We start from the raw sequence: 16,635 nt of genomic DNA, 5'->3' as shown, positions 1-16,635 counted from the left end.
GGAAAATCTGAATAATATTGAAGTGGAAAACATGTCTGGACACCAGCTATATTAACCACAATAGATCACATGTGTGCCCTTATGACCTTCTAGTCAGTGTCTGAGCAATGATCATGCCTCTCCAGCGTGTCCCGGGGCTGGTCCTCCTACATCCTCTCCTCCAGGACTGCTGATAAAAGGCGAGGGGGGAACAACGATCACTCTGAGGGTGGAGAGTGTCCCAACAGATCCCATCAGCCGTGAGTGTTTTGTCTTTGACGACATTATCTCTGCATATTGACACCTATTCTTTACACATGAAAAGCTGTTTCCCCCCCTCATCAATCAGGCAGCACTTCACACTGTTGTTGTGGCGTCTCTGTTGAGGGTCTTTTTATCTGTTTAATTGTGTAGACGTTTGACCTTTGCCTCACACACACACGGTTTCTTTGATTGGTTTCTATTTACTCCAGCTGAGGCATGTCAGCTTTAGGCTGCAGCCAATCACAAGTCACCTTTAGGACAAAAAAAAAAAAGCATAACTGAGGGACTTGTTCTTTAGCGTAGTGGGAGGCAGAGAGAGAGAGAGCGCGAAGCTTAGCGTCACATGGTAGGTTGTGGTTTTGGTTGTTTCATTTTGCTTCTGCTTTGTTGCTTTTGCAGGTGCTGACTTTCATTTCTGTGGTGTCACATCTTGTGACTGAGCCGAGTTTAAATTTGCCGTTAACTTAAATTCCAATGCTTTGTTTGTCTTTGAAGATGGCAGTCACTATTTTATCCATCTTGATTGCTGCCATCCCCGTGGCCTACTGCTATCCAACTGCCTTCCAAAACCTGGAGGAAAGTCGCAGTGAGTATTACGCCACACTGACTTTCATAAGCTTACTTTCCAATCAGAAGTACTAATATTCTTTTCCTCTTACAGGCAACAGAACCTCCATTAAGTTTCTGGCAGTGGGCGACTGGGGTGGTGTGCCTTATCCCCCCTACATCACTGCTGTGCAGAAGGCCACAGCTCAAGAAATGAGCAAAATAGCAGACCAGATGGGAGCTGATTTTGTTCTTGCTCTGGGCGATAACTTCTACTACAAAGGTGTGAACACTGTGGATTCTCCTCGGTTTAAGGTGAGTAGAATAAATGTGGCGTGAAAAAACAACACTGTATTTTAAAACTGTGTGTTGAAAGCAGTAACTATGTTTTCCTTCTTCTTATCAGGAAACTTTTGAATCTGTGTACACTGCAAAGTCCCTCCAAGTCCCTTGGTATGTGATCGCTGGCAATCACGACCACGCAGGGAATGTCAAAGCCCAGATCGACTACAGCAGCAGATCTAACAGATGGTAAGGGGCAGAATATAAAGTTCGGACATCTTAAAGTTTTAAGCTTTTAGGAAATACTCAGTTAAATTTTGATGCCTCTTCATTACCTTTGATAGGAAATTCCCCTCGTACTACTATGAGCTGAACTTCCGCATTCCCAACACGGGGAAGACTCTGACTATCATCATGCTTGACACTGTGATGCTTTGCGGTAACTCTGACGACAATTCGGACAAGAAGCCAAGTGGACCCCTGAATGAATTGGATGCCAATCGCCAGCTGGCTTGGCTGCAAGAGAGACTGGCTCTGTCCAAGGCAGACTTCCTGTTGGTGGCAGGCCACTACCCTGTTTGGTCTGTGTCCGAGCACGGCCCCACAAAGTGTCTGGTGCAAAGCCTCCGTCCACTGCTCATCAAATACAAGGCCACTGCTTACCTCTGCGGCCATGACCACAACCTGCAGGTTGGTTCGGGAAGAGTATGTTTAACATTTGATATAAATCTGCATAGCTACTCTTAGAGCTACAATGAATTTTCCTCTTCTTTTTCCCACAGTACCTCGAAGAGTCTAACATAGGCTATGTGGTGAGCGGTGCTGGAAACTTCCTGGATCCTGACACCCGTCACTGGCACCATGTTCCCAAAGATTCTCTTAAGTTTTTCACCGGCAAGGCTTCAACACTGGGAGGATTCATCCATGCAGAAGTGACAAAGAACAAGATGACCGTGACTTTCTACCAGGCGAAAGGCACTTCTCTCTATCGCACAGTTCTCTCGCAAAGAGATCTTGAATAGACTGATGAGCAGGAACAGTTATATACGGTGTAATCTGCAGCGTAAGTGTGAAATCAAGTAATGAGTCTTGATCTCTTATTTTTTTAAAAATCTTTGGCATTAATTTCAAAGCATTTTTAAAAGAATCATCTGGTTTTAAATGTGACTTTATGCTACTGTAAAATAAATAGTGCCTTTGTCATCTGTCCTGAACTTTTGAAAATGTGGCTGTGGTGCTTGAATTTCTTACTCTGCAAGTGCATCTGAATTTATGTCTTTCAAAACAAATGAGAAATTAGAGAAAGCATTGAATGATTTGGGGGCTTACACTGATTTCTGAAACCTGTCAAGTCTTATTCAATCCAAAGACTTAAGAAATGTACACGTTTTATTACCAGTTCTGATATAACTGACTGTTAATATCAATGCATTGGTGAGGTATGCATCAAAAGAAAGGCACTTTTTTTTTGCAAATAAAAGACATATTGTGACAAATTTAGAGTTGATTTATTCATCTGTTACATGTGTGCCAGAAACAGCACTTCATCACATCAGGAGATTTAATACTGATGAGGCTGGCTATTGCTGAAGGACAGGAGAGGTCAAGACTTTCACAGGGAGAGCTCTTTTGTCTGTGAGAGAGAACCACCTGGCCTGCCAGCAGAGGATCAGGCTCGACGACAGCAGATTTGCAGTGATCTGAATAAATTCAGCCAGCCAGTCAAAGTTAACCTGGGAAGGACGCAGAGACTGACAACAGGCTGGTTTTTATTCTTTCTACCTTCGTCTGCTGATATATATTAAAAAAATTCATAAACTAAAATCTGTTTCATATAAAATAAAATTATGAGAATCGTTGATTTTTATTCTCCATTGTCAAAATATGTTTACCCATCGCTTTCAGAAACAACAACAGGCAAGAACTATAATTTATTCTACATAATGTAATGCCACAAACATTTTTACCTTAAGCTTGGCCTTGCCTTAACTACACCGAGGCTATTACAGGGCCGGTGAGTGTTATCCTGATCCAATTGGGATGAGTTAAAGTCCACTAGTGTCATGCATCGTCAGAGTGAGAGCAAGAATCACCAAGTGAGTCAATGCTGATGAGAAGTCAGTTGAGGGTAAGCCATCACCTGAAGATAGAGGACTGCCAAGGATCACTTATTTAAATCCACTGTAGACCAAAAGAAAACCTGACTGAGGTACATGTCAGGTCAGACACTAAAGATTAGGCAGTTTCTAAAGTTCCTGTAAGTGAGTCAGTCTACTGATCTTTCACATCTAGTGGATGCCTGTATGTTCTAGCAGCACATCAGCAGCAGTTAAAATTCAGGTTTTAAGTGGCTATCATACATATTTTCAGAACTGGCATGAATGGAAAAAAGCACTAAAAAGGCAAAAATTTAGCAGATTAAGTCACAAATATCTTCTTTAGGAGACCAATATACATCTTAGACTTCTTAAAACTAATTTTAAGAAAACTGTTAAAATAACATACAGATGAAGTCCTTGATCCGCCCTCTGCTGCTACAAAGTTAGCTCAGTTAGTTAGTTAGGTTTGTTGCCACTGACACCACTGAAATAGAAGAGAGCACAAAATGTGGGATTAATAACAAGAAAAAGGAAAACATTGATTTGATTTAAAACAAAAGGAAAAAGAGGTTTTAAAATGTTTTTTTTAATCTATGTATTTAGTGAAATAAAAAAGTTGTGTCATCAATTAGCTGTTTGAGTTGTCTTGAGAAGCGTTTGTGCACCTGCACATCTGCAATGCTCAGCTCCACATTTGTGCATTTGTTTTCCTTTCAAGCAAAAGCAAACATCAGAGGCAGTGTTTAAAAATGCAGTCATAGAAATTTTAACCCTCTGTGCCTCTGTCACACAAAACCCTTTCAGAGAGCTCAATCCTGGGTCACTTAAATCCGATCATTTCCTCTCCCCATTAATCTCTGGCTCTTTACTTCCTGCTTCTGCTCTTGACCCCTCTCTTCCCCGGAAGCCATTGAAGATCTTCAGTCATTCGTCTCACACAAGATTTGGAAGTTCATACACTGAGAATAGCCCGATGCTGTCCGATTATCTATTTCCACAGCACAAAAGTAATAAAGGGACACTGTATTAAAGGCTAAGCCGCTCATCTAATCTTCTCTCCGTAATCTCCACCCCTCACTGAATGCTGACCTCCGGGTTTCACAGATGGAATGAGCAATGTGAACTCAATGAGCGTTCCCCCTGAAATATGTTACTCTGGTCATTTTTCTCCTTTTAAGCTCCAGGCCTGTACCTAAAAAGGAGATTACTCCACCTTTGCTGGCAAACGTCGTATTAACATGGTCTGTTTTTATGAGTGAAAGTGCTGACAGCGTGCAAATATGTGTGTGTGTTGTCACAGCCTCCATGTGCTTTTAATCTCCACGGATTTTGCCGGCCAATATGCTGCTTAAAATGGCCCCTGAAATCTGTCATTTGGTGTTGTATAACCATGTTTTTTTAATCCCAACAAGCCAAAAAAAAAAGTATCCCTTCTACAGATGTTCATTACATATACACATTTTTTTTAGAATTTAAATAACAATCAATTATAAATTCTTAGAAATAAAAACTTGTTTTATTTGTTGATGTTGCTTTTCTTAACCTCAATATCAAAGTGGAGATTCTTGTTCTGTTTTTGTATTTTCCATTTTTTGAAGTAACCTTCACATCTTTAGAAAGCATCACACAGTCACCTTAAAGAGGTCACACTAATCGAATCAACTTCACCCTATTAATTAGCGACTTCAGCCTATCCTCCTAAGGCTCAGAATATATTTAGTATAGGAATAAGTCTGTGTTAGCAAATAGACTAAGCACCAATATTCACCACATGAATTCAGCACAAACACCTTCAAGGTGCACTGCTTTCATTATTATTTCTCTTTAGGTATTTAAATTTTGTGAATAAACTTTGTGATATTATTAACAGTTGTTAATAAAAGCTTTAATACATGATATTAACTGAAGTTTGAACCTTTGCCTTTGTTCACAATTATAAATGTGGTTAAATGATCAAAATTAAGTTCTTTATATCTTAGCTACAGACTTTAGTGACAGTTTAGGATGACATGACAACTGGCAGGAGAAAAAGGTATAATCATGACGCTAACTTGGCACAAATCCACAACAAGTGAAGGCTGTTAAACAAAGTATCACAGGCTCTACGTGAGCTCAGGACTGCAGGAAATGTGCAGTAGTCTGTTCCCGTCTTGGTCGAATACACATCAGCTGCTCCAAGAGAAGGAAATCCATGCATGCAAACTGGCCTTGTGAGTCATACAACTTGTGTATTTCCAGACAGATAGGGTGACTCTAGGGCAGGTTTGGAAAGGTGTTTCAGACATGACAAAAAGGAGCTAAAGAAGCTCAGCAGAAGAAGGTTGAGATCCTGTCTCAGATCCTTTGTGTTCTTCATGCATCGCTCTCCTTTGGGATTGGTCGACTGTGAGAAGGGCTGCCCAGACTGATGGAGTTGGGGAAAAAGGACGGTATGTAGTGGGAGACAGTCATCAAAGGGCTGGGCAGCGGGCTTTCATGCTCGTGCGTCATAGGGATGATGATGTCGTCTTGATCCCACACGTGGAAGGCATTTGGGTGGGAGTGAGTGAGGGCAGGCGGCATGTGGTGAGGGCTGACTCCCTCCACCTCTCCATCTTTCGTTAGCTCCTCTTCAATTGGTCCCAGCAAACAGTCTGTAGATGGATAAAAAAGCAGGGATAAGATCAAAATTATTGACCTTTACTGTCCTATAATTTACTTCTGAAACACCCAAAATTCAGTCTGCACAGCAGTAAAAGGCAAATCGAGTAACCTCGGGTTCTTTAAGAAATAAACTAATAAATAAAACGGCGAACTAGTAAAGAGCATGTTCATGGTTGCATTGCACATTGACAATGATGTCAGAAAACCTCAGCTGCAACTCCACCAAACCTGAAACTTTGGTAATGACCATAATCATAATGTTTCTGTTCTAGTGATAGTAGTTTGCAGTCTCTTCACTTGTGTTTAGCAGTCCTTTAAAAATAGCGGGTGTGTTTTAAAAAGGATACAGCCTGGTCCCAGTACAGGGATCTCCAAGGTGAAAGGATTTAAGGTTTGGACTATTAATACAAACTACTCCAACTACTACATCACATTAGCAAACACCACAGCACATCACTTTATTCCAATTTTAAAAAATAAAATAAAATATGGTCTTGTATATAAAAAAAATTTCAGATCATTGGAGTGAGCAGCTACCTCTGATAGAATAGATTACCTGTTATATCCAGCATGAGGTCTTTGATGAGATGACCCACAATAGCGTAAGCTACAGCAACCACGACCAGGGCGGCCATCAGAAGGTAGAGGACCGATTTGGGCAGCTGGATGAGATCTCTGGGAGGAGGCTTGTACTCCTTATAGAGAGGCTCCTCATTGTAAACCAAATACTGAAATGATGGCAATCCTTCTTCTGTGTAGTTAAAACTGTCCATATTCCCAGATTAGCAGCCTCCACGTCCAGCACAGAGAAGCAGTTATTCCATTGCATGTATAATTTACCTTCTTGCTGAGACGTCACTCCCAACAGTTTACAGGAAAAGTGTCAAAATCTACATCTGTTATCATTTCAAATCCAGTCAAAGAGTAAATTTACCCACCTGCCAAGACCATGTGTTTGCTGCTTGCAGATTTAACACATGTGGATCCCTCCAGCTCATATTTCTACCCAGCTTATTCTTTAATTTGCATTATGATGCATGTTGTTATCATCAGTTCATCCTCCAGTAAAGCAAAAAAAAAAAAATCAGGATATCAGCCTCTGTGCTGCCTCCTGCGTGCTGCAATCTCTGTTCTGAAATAATCCAGACTATGATCAGCAGCAGAGCAAGAGAGAGAGACAGAGAGAGATGAAGGGAGGGATTAAGCTCCAAATCACAGCAGCGATCAAGCAACTCCTCATCCCATCCCAATCCCAGCCCACAGAATGACAGAGCACCTAATCCACAACTATCTTGTAAGTGCTTACTCAGCTATAATACTCACTTACTATTAAACCCATTCCCACAAATCCACACATATGAAGAGCATCCCAGTGAAAAGCTCAGACAAACCAGCTTCCTAAAGGTATTTCACTATTACTACTAGCTTGCATCCTTTCTTTTGAAAAAAAAAAAAGATACAACATATAAAAAAATGAACCTATGTCTTGTGAAAAAGTACATAAAAAAAGAGTTTTCTTTCTACAGCCTTTTAACAGGAAGTTGTCTGCATGATAGCTTCAGACACTATTGGCAATATCTAAACCAGCTTAATGGGGTCATCACCTGGAAAGGTCTAAATTTAAAAAGCTGGGTCTTCTTAAACATTACCTAATGTTTGCCTTCTTTTGAGCTCATGAGCTGCGTTGCTCGTCTTGGTCATGTTGGTGCCATATTATTGGAACATCAACCAGTCAATCTAATGTAATATGCAAAGAACTGTTGTTTTCAAGTGCAGCTGCAAAAACTTTGCAGTTAAAGTGCAAAACACATCCAAATATCACTTGTAGGAAAAAAGCTTAACTCACTCACTTACTGCAAGAAGACCACCATTTCTGGAAGCTGATAGAAATAACGTGAATTTTAGTTCAAACTTTTTCTTCTAAGCCAAATAAAAGTCAATTTACATACATGAGAAATATACATAACATCAGTTCAGACTATTGAATTCTCAGTGCACTTAGGTATGTGGACCTGATCAAGGTGACCTGCTAAAGTTCAGTGGGATGGCTGTGCCTCAGGAGGTGGAGCAGGTCATCTGCCCGTCCGAAGTTGGGTGCTCTGATTTTTTTAAGATGATGCAAAAAGGATCTAACATAACCATACTTGATGATACACGCTCATTTACATGATACATGGTTAAAAAACTGTTTGCCTCTGTCCTAACACATCACACCTGAGCAGCATTGAACCTGGATTAAATGGGAGTGGAGACAGTGGCAAGTAGCGTTACTACTCCCTCTTGTGGTGACAAGTTGTAATAGCACCAAAAACATCAAACGGCTCTAACACCAGGCAGAAGTTTGAAAATGTTAGAAACTGCTGATCTATTTGAATTTCCTCACATTTCCCCATCTACAGAGTTTATAGATGGTCCAAAAGTAAGTATCCAGTGAGTGGCAGTTCTCTGGCTCTCTTCTTCTCTACCTTGTTGATATCAGAAGAAAAGTGAAAACACATCATCTCTGAATGCACATAAACATAAAACCTTGAAATCTGGGCAAAAGAAGACTAGAAAAATATTGCCTGACCTGATGAATCGCGTTTTCTGCTTAGACATTTACTGGTATTAAGGTATGTAAGAAATATGACAAATACGTCCATTTTTAAAGTCGGTTAACTCTCAGGTATCCAGACGTCTCAGTTTCAATAAATATGTGTATCTAAGCTGCTTTTTCTTGTATTAGGATATTCTAAAAATAAAGTATATACATAAATTAAGCCGCTTGGACTATTTTTTGTTTTTAGGATCATTCAGATGGTTGTTGTTTTATTAATTTATTACAGTTAACTAAAACTTAACCAGTAGTTTCATTTAGTTTAACTATGATAACCTTGCTTTTATATCTACAAAATTATAATCATACGTCGGTGGGTTTGGAGTCGAGTGTGGTTTACTGTTGCTTTACTATTCCCAACTTTTCGAGGTATCTGGGAACATCTCCCCGTTTAACCATTAATTGCAGACACACATGATATATACATTCTGTGGTTTTAACACAATAATGTTCAAGTAAGTATGGCTGAATAGGTTTTAGTAGAAAAACCGCCGGATTATGACTCTAGCTTTAATCCTAAATAGGTAGTAGTTAGCCGTTAGCTAGTGTAAAGCATTATTTGTGTAGCAGTTTTGGGCCAAAGCTAGGTTATAGCCCTTGTTTATTACTGTATATGACCAACTGAATAATGTAATATGTATGTTATATAGAGGGGTTCTTTTTGACGCAAATATGCCTGTAACTAAGCTAGCTTTACAGACTAGCCTAACTAGCTATATACTTTTGCTAATGACTGTATTTTAAACTTTTTTGTAATGGTGTGATTGTTTTTCCCCCGTTCAGCTCAGATTTAGCTTTGCAGAGTCAAAAGACCCAAATGGATTTTGGTTTTGAGGACCTACCATCAAATTTTCAGTACACTCCCAAGAAAGGGTGTGAAGTCTCACGGATGGTAATGTGTATTCTCTTAATACAAGAATAAAAACAACACTGGCATATTTAGATAAGGTGACAAAGATTATGTGCAGTTATGATTAAAAACACTATATGAAAATAAATAATGGTCCACAGGTGTGTCATATCAAGCACCTAGCCGTGAAATCTTTCTTCATTTGTGAAAGGATGGGTCTTTGCTACTGTTGCAACAAGTCAGTTTGTAAAATTTCCTCCCTACTAGACATTCAGTGATCAGCTGTTAAGTGTTATTATTGCAAAGTGGATGCATCTAGGATCAGCCATTTACAAGGTAAAGTTGCAGAATAGGGTTTAGGGCATAATTTGTAATGGTTTTGACCCAGTAAGAGGTTCAAACCTCCTCTGGTTTTAATATCAGCACAAAAACTGTTCACTGGGAGCTTCTTGTGTGGGTTTCCATGGATGAACAGCTCCTGCAGGTGTAATGTGTAGGTGCCCCAGTGTTTCTGTGGATACAGTGTATTCCAGGAGGGGCCAGTATCACCACACCACTGCTTAATAAACACCTAAGACTAGCACTTTACAGGCGGCTCTTTCCTTTAACATTGGAATATCTTTTGAACGGTAGTAGTCCATCCCTCAAATTGAGCTCTAAGGAGGAAGGTACTGTAGCCTAGTGCCTTAATTATCTGAGATTTTACTTTGGGTGATTGATGATTATACAGGTTAAACTATAATTTCAGTTCTTCCTGAAATTCAGAGCATCTGCAGCATTAGATCTCCATGATTAATGTTTCTTATACAGCTGATTAAAGTAGAATAATTTCTTTGTTTCATTATGTTTGATGAGGCAGACAGAAGACACAGACTGTGATTCATCAAGGGGGGAATCTTCAAGTGTGAGCGTGACTGAGATTCAAGAGCACCATAGCAGGTAGATCAGTCATCTTTACTCACCCAGCTGTGTAATGTTGGGAACGTTACTTTAAGATCACTTGTATCTTTCCTCAAATAATAAGTGCTTCTGTACTTAAAGGTTTAAGTTACTGTATATTTAATCCAATTGTGAATTAAATGGGTGGAAGAACCATGGACTGCTATGTCTGGCAAATAAGCAAAGTTTCCAATTTACACTAGTTATGAATTTATTGGTTACATTAAGTTACTAAACTAAAAATAATTCCTGCCCAATGTGATGAAAAAGAGTGAGTGAAAGAGAGTGCAGCCCTTAAATTATCAGGAAGACAGGATTTCACTTATGTGCTAAAAGAACCAATCTGTGATGGGGGATAGAGGACAGATCGTTAGGTAAAGGAAGTGGGGAAAATGTTAATTAAATAGGAATCTTCAATAAGGAATTGGATTCTAATCTAATCTACATTTGTTGTAGCTCAAGGACAGATGATATCAGCAGAAAGGCACAGGAATTGGTGGAAAAGATTAACCAAAGCCGCATCAGTAACCAGAAAATGATAGACAGCTTTCAGGAGACGTTGGTAGAAAAGGTACAAAATTAATTTTATGCATCTAGCTGGAGCTAGTAGCAGATGCTCGGCTGTCATGTCTACAAAGCTTCTGACCATCTCTGATCTGTTCTGATCCTTTCCATCTATCAGGTGACAGATTTGTGCATGCAGATGAAGGAGCACATGTACAGGGTCTTTGAAGAGAACAGTGACAGGATGCAGGTGAATCTGCAGGAGCTGCAGGAGGTGCTGGACAGCTGCACAAAGTTCAGTCATGAGCTGCTGGAAGCCAACAGAGCCCTGGCATGTCTCCGTGAAGGAGACATGCCATGAGATTATAATTTCTATCTGAAGTTAATCGTATTGTGAACTCATTAAGTTATTCAGTATTAGTAAATATATTCAGTGTAATGTTCAGTGTTTTGCTTCCTCTTTCTTTTGGTTGCTTATAGGACAATAGTTCTACTTAACATTGATGGCTTCAGTCCAAGATAAGAAAAGTTGAATACTGTTTTCTCTCTCTTTTGTTTTAACATAAGTTGATTTAGTAAATAAAATGACAACAAACAAGCAAAATATTCTAAATTACTTGTGATTTACCATTTATGTATTGTTATAAACTGTTGTCTTTACAGTGATCCCAGTGTGCGATTCTTTAGATTGAAATCAACCAATGTGACATGAAAACATTTGAGAATTCAAGACGCGTTATTTAGGGTCTTCAATTAAAACATCTTCCTGTTTATTTCAAGCCATTTATTTACATGCATTGTCATCATAAATATCATATCTCAGTTGGACCGTAAGCTATGTTAGGTTGACCTTTAATATTCACTTTAACAAGGCAATCAGTATGCTATAAATGTGAATATGATGAGGTGTTTGTGATGTATCCCACCATGAATTGCTCTTAATATGAGGTAAATTAGTTTCAAATTTCATCACTAGTTGACATCATTTAGTTTTCCACAGTGAAAGACTGAAGTCCAGTAATCGCTCTGCCCAGGATCAAGGCATGAATATCATGGGTTCCTATAAAGAAAGTAGTGAAATGGAAAAAAGGTCATAAGTTGTTTTCAAATACAAAAAATATCTCAAATACAGTTTAATAAGTAAACCAAAAACGTTCCGTCAATAATCTGTACATTGCTGACATCTAGTGGTGGACATATGTAACTGCTGCTGAGTTTAAAAGCCTTTTCATTACTTTTAATTTTCCCTACCCTCATATGTATTGACAGCCTCCAAGTTCATAACATGACGGATGATGTGGTACTCATCCGAGATGCCGTTTCCTCCTAGCATGTCTCTGGCCTGTCTAGCAATATCCAGTGCCTTGCCACAGCTATTTCTCTTCAGCATGGAGATCATCTCCGGTGCCGCCCTATTAAGATGAGGAAGAAAAAACAAAAGAAACCCTTCTTTAGTTGTTTTTTTGGGGGGGGTTTTTTGCAGGGGAGGGGCAGTAGAACAGCAAACAATAAAGAAGGCAGTGACACGTGAAAGACAGCCCTCACTTCTTCTCATCAACAAGCCTTCCCAGGTACAGGCATGACTGCAGCCCAATGGTGATCTCTGTTAGCATGTCAGCCATTTTCTTCTGCATCAGCTGGTTTCTGGCCAGTGGCACACCAAATTGGATTCTGTTTGGAGGATACAAAGGTATGAGCCATGTGCGGGGGAAATGGTAACATGGATCTCTTTTCTCTGGATTTTTATGTTTTGCCACGTTTTTGGGCAATGTCTGCAAACACAGTTGTGTACCTGTCCAGAGTGTACTGTCGAGCAGCGTGAAAGCAGAATTCAGCTGCTCCCAGAGCTCCCCAGGCAATACCATACCGGGCATTGTTCAGACAACCAAAAGGACCCTGTATACAAAGACAAACAACAAAAAATTTAAGCTACTAATATTCATACAAGCTGTAAAAATTAAGTTTGCCAAACTTCATTAGATAAAACATTAACTTACACCGAGGCCAGAGACATTGGGCAGCAGGTTCTCCTCAGGAACTTCTACTTCATCCATCAGGATCATGCCAGTGGCAGACGCCCTAAGAGAAAATTTTCCCTCAATCTTGGGGGTAGAAAAGCCCTTCATGCCACGCTCCAAGATGAAACCCCGCACTCTCCCATCTTCACACTTCGCCCAGACTACTGCAATGTCTGCCACAGGAGAGTTTGTGATCCTAGGAAAAGATGTGGGGAAATCAGTGTATTTGATTATTTAGATATTTAAGTAATTTAGTTTCACAGAGAGCAACAGGCTTTGTCAGCATGTCTAAATTATTACACATGTTTACTTCTATATGATTAGTCATCAAATGGCAGAACTATTGTGTCCTCACCCATATGGAAAAGATATATATAAATCTTATAAAGTTTGTATCTGTCTTGTGTGAAACTTGTATGAAAAGCATATAAGAGTGAAAACAGATATAAGATCCCTTGAAAAATTATATAATGAAACTTGTATGTTTTGGATACTTACTAAAACAATGTATGAAAGTAATGAGAAAGTGGCCACTTTCATGAGTAATCACATATAAGTTTTTACTATTTCTTTTCCATATGGGCAGTATGGGGATCCACACAGTTCCAAGTTATATAAACTTATACAGGTCTCTGCTCCATTGTCTTATTTTTACTCCATGCAAGTTTCAAACCAATACATCTTGTTCTATATGTGTCTATCTACCAGGTCTTAGCTCCGCTGATGGTGAAGGTACCACTCGATGGGTTGTACTTGGCCTTAGTCTCCATACTGCTGGGATCACTGCCATGATTTGGTTCTGTCAAACCAAAGCAACCTACAATTTCTCCCCGAGCTGCAGAACAAATAAACACACACCAGAAATCAGATGGATTTTAGCCCTTTGCAAATTTTAAATGTCAAGTACAAGAGGAGAGAATGTCGCACTTACCAAGCCGGGGCAGGTACTTCTCCTTCTGGGCTGCTGTGCCGTACGCATTAATCGGGTGCATGACCAGTGAAGACTGGACGCTCATTACAGACCGATATCCACTGTCCACCCTCTCAACCTCTCTGGCAATCAAACCATATGCCACATAACTCGTACCTGCACAACCATACCCTGCAGTGTAAAGGGAAAAAAAACAACTTAAAAAAACTACTAAGTGTAATCAGTGAAATATAACAAAAAGCAGGAAAAAAGGAGGGAGGGGGGAGCATTAGTTTTTTTGTTTGTTTTACCTTTAATAGTCGGGCCTAGGACTCCCAACTCTCCCATCTCTGAGACAATCTCACGGTGAAAATCTGTAGCATGGCGCATGTTAGAAAATAAGAAAATGACAAATATTTAGATGAGATTCATTTTACACACCTTAATGTAAAGGCGGATTAAAGACAGAAACAGATTTTTTTTCTGAATTATTCACAGTGTGCACAGCCTGAACCACACATATTAATCCTGCTTAACTCACGTTCATGTCTGTTGGCCATAAGGACGCGCGGCATGAGTTTTTCCTGGCAGTAGTCCCGAAACGAGTCCCGGATCATGATCTCTTCCTCCGTCAGCTGACCCTCCAGGTCGAGTGCATCCCGCCAGTTGAATGCCACCTTGGCTGAGCGCCAGAACATTAACACACACACATTCACTATGATCACATCACTATAATAGAACATAAGATTCACTTCAAATCTTTACCTGGCTTTGCTGGCTTTTTGGCTTCTTCAGCACCTAAAGATGTAAATTTAAAGTGTTGTTGATCATCTGAGACAAATATAGAAAACATATTCATGTTTTTCCAGCTCTTATGTGTGCTTTCTTTTTTATCACAACTAAAAATTGCATTTCCTACCTCAAGACACCCATAGACTGTGATTCCAAACTTTACACTACCTTCCTGTGTATCTAAAATATCAGTCGTACCTTTTTGTGCTGCAACCGCTGTGCCCTGAGCTCTGGATGCAGTGACAGCCACGGACATACGGCTGTTGGAGAGTAGACGTGTGAAGGCACTTCTGAGAGCCATTTTACTAAAGGGCACAAAATAAAAGTAAATGCATATTAGAGTGTACACCTCACAGTGTTTGAGGCGTTATTACGCAATAATACCTGAGTGCAAGTTGTAGCAAAGTTACTTTTGTGTTTGGGTATTGTTATATCATCTTATTATATAAGGGGCAAACTTTGGTGTGTAGTTTTTATTTGGGTTAAACAAATATGTTAAAAATGTTTAATCAGACATTTCCTTATAACCTGCGTAAAATGCTTCACACATTTCTCCTTAAAGCATGCCAAATACATCAAGATCAACATATCCAAACAAAATACTTTATAGTAGCCTACCTTTTTTCCCCTCTCAGGTGGGTGATCAGATTATAAGATGACTTTTCGATGGCGATATGAGCTGTGAAAAGTTGCTTAAGTAATAGAAACGTCACAGGTTTACGTAAAGTGTAAGACGGGAAGACTTTTCCGCCATGATAGATGAGGCAAAACACTGAGCCAGCGCATGACAGTAAAAGTAGTGCAACTCGTGAACGTCACGCAACGGACTTTGAAGAGCCTTTTGCGCTTGTAACAGATTTGTATAAGATAAGTGCGGGAAGTTTGAATATTGGAGGTGTTCGAGGCTGCTCCTGCGCTATTTTTACACAAGTGTGCGAAGTTTCAGCAGGTCTGCGGACTGAATTTGGCACATATTTACGCACTCAAAATGGCGTGTGTGGATGGATGGATGAGTTAGGGGTGTGGAAGGTGTTGGCCCAGCCTTCGAGCTCATTGGCCGGTAAAATGAGCCATGTGCAGAATGTTGACCCTGCACTGAAGTTTTACAAGTGACAAGAAGCACATATGTAGGTTACACTGTAACTTTTAAGTTTGGGTAATATAAAGAAGAAAGGCAAAGAAATGAATCTGTAAAATGTAAATGTGCATATATAAATGTTTTTGATGTTTTTCCTGCTCACAGAAAAAAGCCAATTAAATGAAATCTCAACCTATATATTTACAAATTTTAAAAAGAAAGAAATACCAGTGAGCTTTGTAAAATGTTGTATGTTACAGTTTATTTGTTTGGCATATTGTACTAAAAAGCAATAAAAAACATCCTCACGCTTTTCATAAGTAACCTGATAACGTGCCAAACGCTTTAATTATTTATTGTTTTCCTGGCAAACCTTTACATGACACTTTTGGAACCAAAGGCTGGAGCCTATTATGCAATGTGAAGATGCATTACAGTCTTTCCAAACTGTTCGTCTTTCAATCATTAATTAATCTTTCCAAGAATGTGAAAATTGGTTTTGTGTAACACAGCATATCTGTAATGTCAATACCTCCCGCGTGGAGCAAAGAAACAGCAGGCCAGCAGTTTTGCCAGTGATGCCCTTCTCCCTTTACCCTTCTGATGAAAATATGTCTCCAGGTCATAGTATCTTCTTGGTATGCATGAGTTTCCTACTCCACTTTTCTATAAGCTTGAGTCTCCCATGTTATGAGTCAGTAAATGGTAATAATTATCTTACTTATTTCTTAGTAAAACATCATTTCTCAGACTACACGACTGTGCTGGTGGAAGAAGAATCACTTACTAGCAATGATACAAAATACATAGGTTAAAGAGAATTTTCTCTTCATAGAGCCTCAGAGATTTGCACATTTAAGCCACGTTTACTTGTAAACACAGAGACTGAGGGGACTGTATTGACAAATTTGGATTTTCTCTCGGTGGCAGAATCCCAGTTGATACTTTTTCTTTTGAAGAGAAGATTGCCAATAAAATTTCATTTTTATGGGGCGGAAAGTTTCATTAATTTGAGGTAAATTTGACAAAAATGTGTTTTTCATCACCGTGCTCTTTGTATGCGTCTTCTTTGGGAAGTAGTTCTCTTCGATTCTCAGCAAACGACGTAATGATGTTTAGACAAAATAAATAACTT

The 16,635-nt window shown here is 39.5% G+C and overlaps 4 protein-coding genes across 7 annotated transcripts; 2 read left to right on the top strand and 2 right to left on the bottom strand.

Moving 5' to 3' along the window:
* Window positions 1-209: 209 nt before the first annotated feature.
* On the top strand, window positions 210-2,818 carry acp5a (acid phosphatase 5a, tartrate resistant). Its single transcript, XM_085277804.1, has 6 exons — window positions 210-239; window positions 643-829; window positions 905-1,104; window positions 1,196-1,320; window positions 1,416-1,761; window positions 1,854-2,818. Exons 2-6 carry the CDS (start codon window positions 718-720, stop codon window positions 2,091-2,093), a joined length of 1,023 nt encoding a protein of 340 aa, XP_085133930.1. The 5' UTR covers window positions 210-239; window positions 643-717; the 3' UTR covers window positions 2,094-2,818.
* On the bottom strand, window positions 2,568-7,383 carry LOC146573180 (uncharacterized). Its single transcript, XM_085277806.1, has 3 exons — window positions 6,752-7,383; window positions 6,370-6,603; window positions 2,568-5,803 (listed from the first exon to the last, which is right to left on the bottom strand). The coding sequence occupies exons 2-3, from the start codon at window positions 6,584-6,586 to the stop codon at window positions 5,523-5,525; spliced, it is 498 nt and encodes a 165-aa protein (XP_085133932.1). The 5' UTR covers window positions 6,587-6,603; window positions 6,752-7,383; the 3' UTR covers window positions 2,568-5,522.
* A 727-nt stretch (window positions 7,384-8,110) lies between these two features.
* syce2 (synaptonemal complex central element protein 2) lies at window positions 8,111-11,490 on the top strand. Of its 4 annotated transcripts, none has more exons than XM_085277801.1 (5): window positions 8,111-8,232; window positions 9,193-9,301; window positions 10,119-10,198; window positions 10,655-10,769; window positions 10,881-11,490. In XM_085277801.1, exons 1-5 carry the CDS (start codon window positions 8,222-8,224, stop codon window positions 11,061-11,063), a joined length of 498 nt encoding a protein of 165 aa, XP_085133927.1. In that variant the 5' UTR covers window positions 8,111-8,221; the 3' UTR covers window positions 11,064-11,490. The 4 variants fall into 4 exon arrangements, with proteins under 4 accessions (XP_085133927.1, XP_085133924.1, XP_085133925.1 ...); XM_085277798.1 differs by lacking the exon at window positions 8,111-8,232 and adding an exon at window positions 8,633-8,778; XM_085277799.1 differs by lacking the exon at window positions 8,111-8,232 and adding an exon at window positions 8,707-8,864.
* LOC146573178 (glutaryl-CoA dehydrogenase, mitochondrial-like) lies at window positions 11,451-15,282 on the bottom strand. The gene is made up of 12 exons (XM_085277797.1): window positions 15,041-15,282; window positions 14,621-14,727; window positions 14,396-14,428; window positions 14,172-14,312; window positions 13,942-14,004; window positions 13,652-13,822; window positions 13,426-13,555; window positions 12,700-12,916; window positions 12,495-12,598; window positions 12,248-12,373; window positions 11,954-12,114; window positions 11,451-11,762 (listed from the first exon to the last, which is right to left on the bottom strand). Exons 2-12 carry the CDS (start codon window positions 14,721-14,723, stop codon window positions 11,689-11,691), a joined length of 1,323 nt encoding a protein of 440 aa, XP_085133923.1. The 5' UTR covers window positions 14,724-14,727; window positions 15,041-15,282; the 3' UTR covers window positions 11,451-11,688.
* Between the last annotated feature and the right edge of the window lie 1,353 nt (window positions 15,283-16,635).

This window comes from Mchenga conophoros, linkage group LG6 (assembly GCF_057382185.1).
Source record: "Mchenga conophoros isolate Kocher_MC1m ecotype Shallow Benthic linkage group LG6, M_conophoros_male_GT1.1, whole genome shotgun sequence".
NCBI lineage: Eukaryota > Metazoa > Chordata > Actinopteri > Cichliformes > Cichlidae > Mchenga > Mchenga conophoros.
The sequence above is the reverse complement of the archived record's forward strand: the minus strand, read 5'-3'. Positions and strand labels throughout refer to the sequence as shown.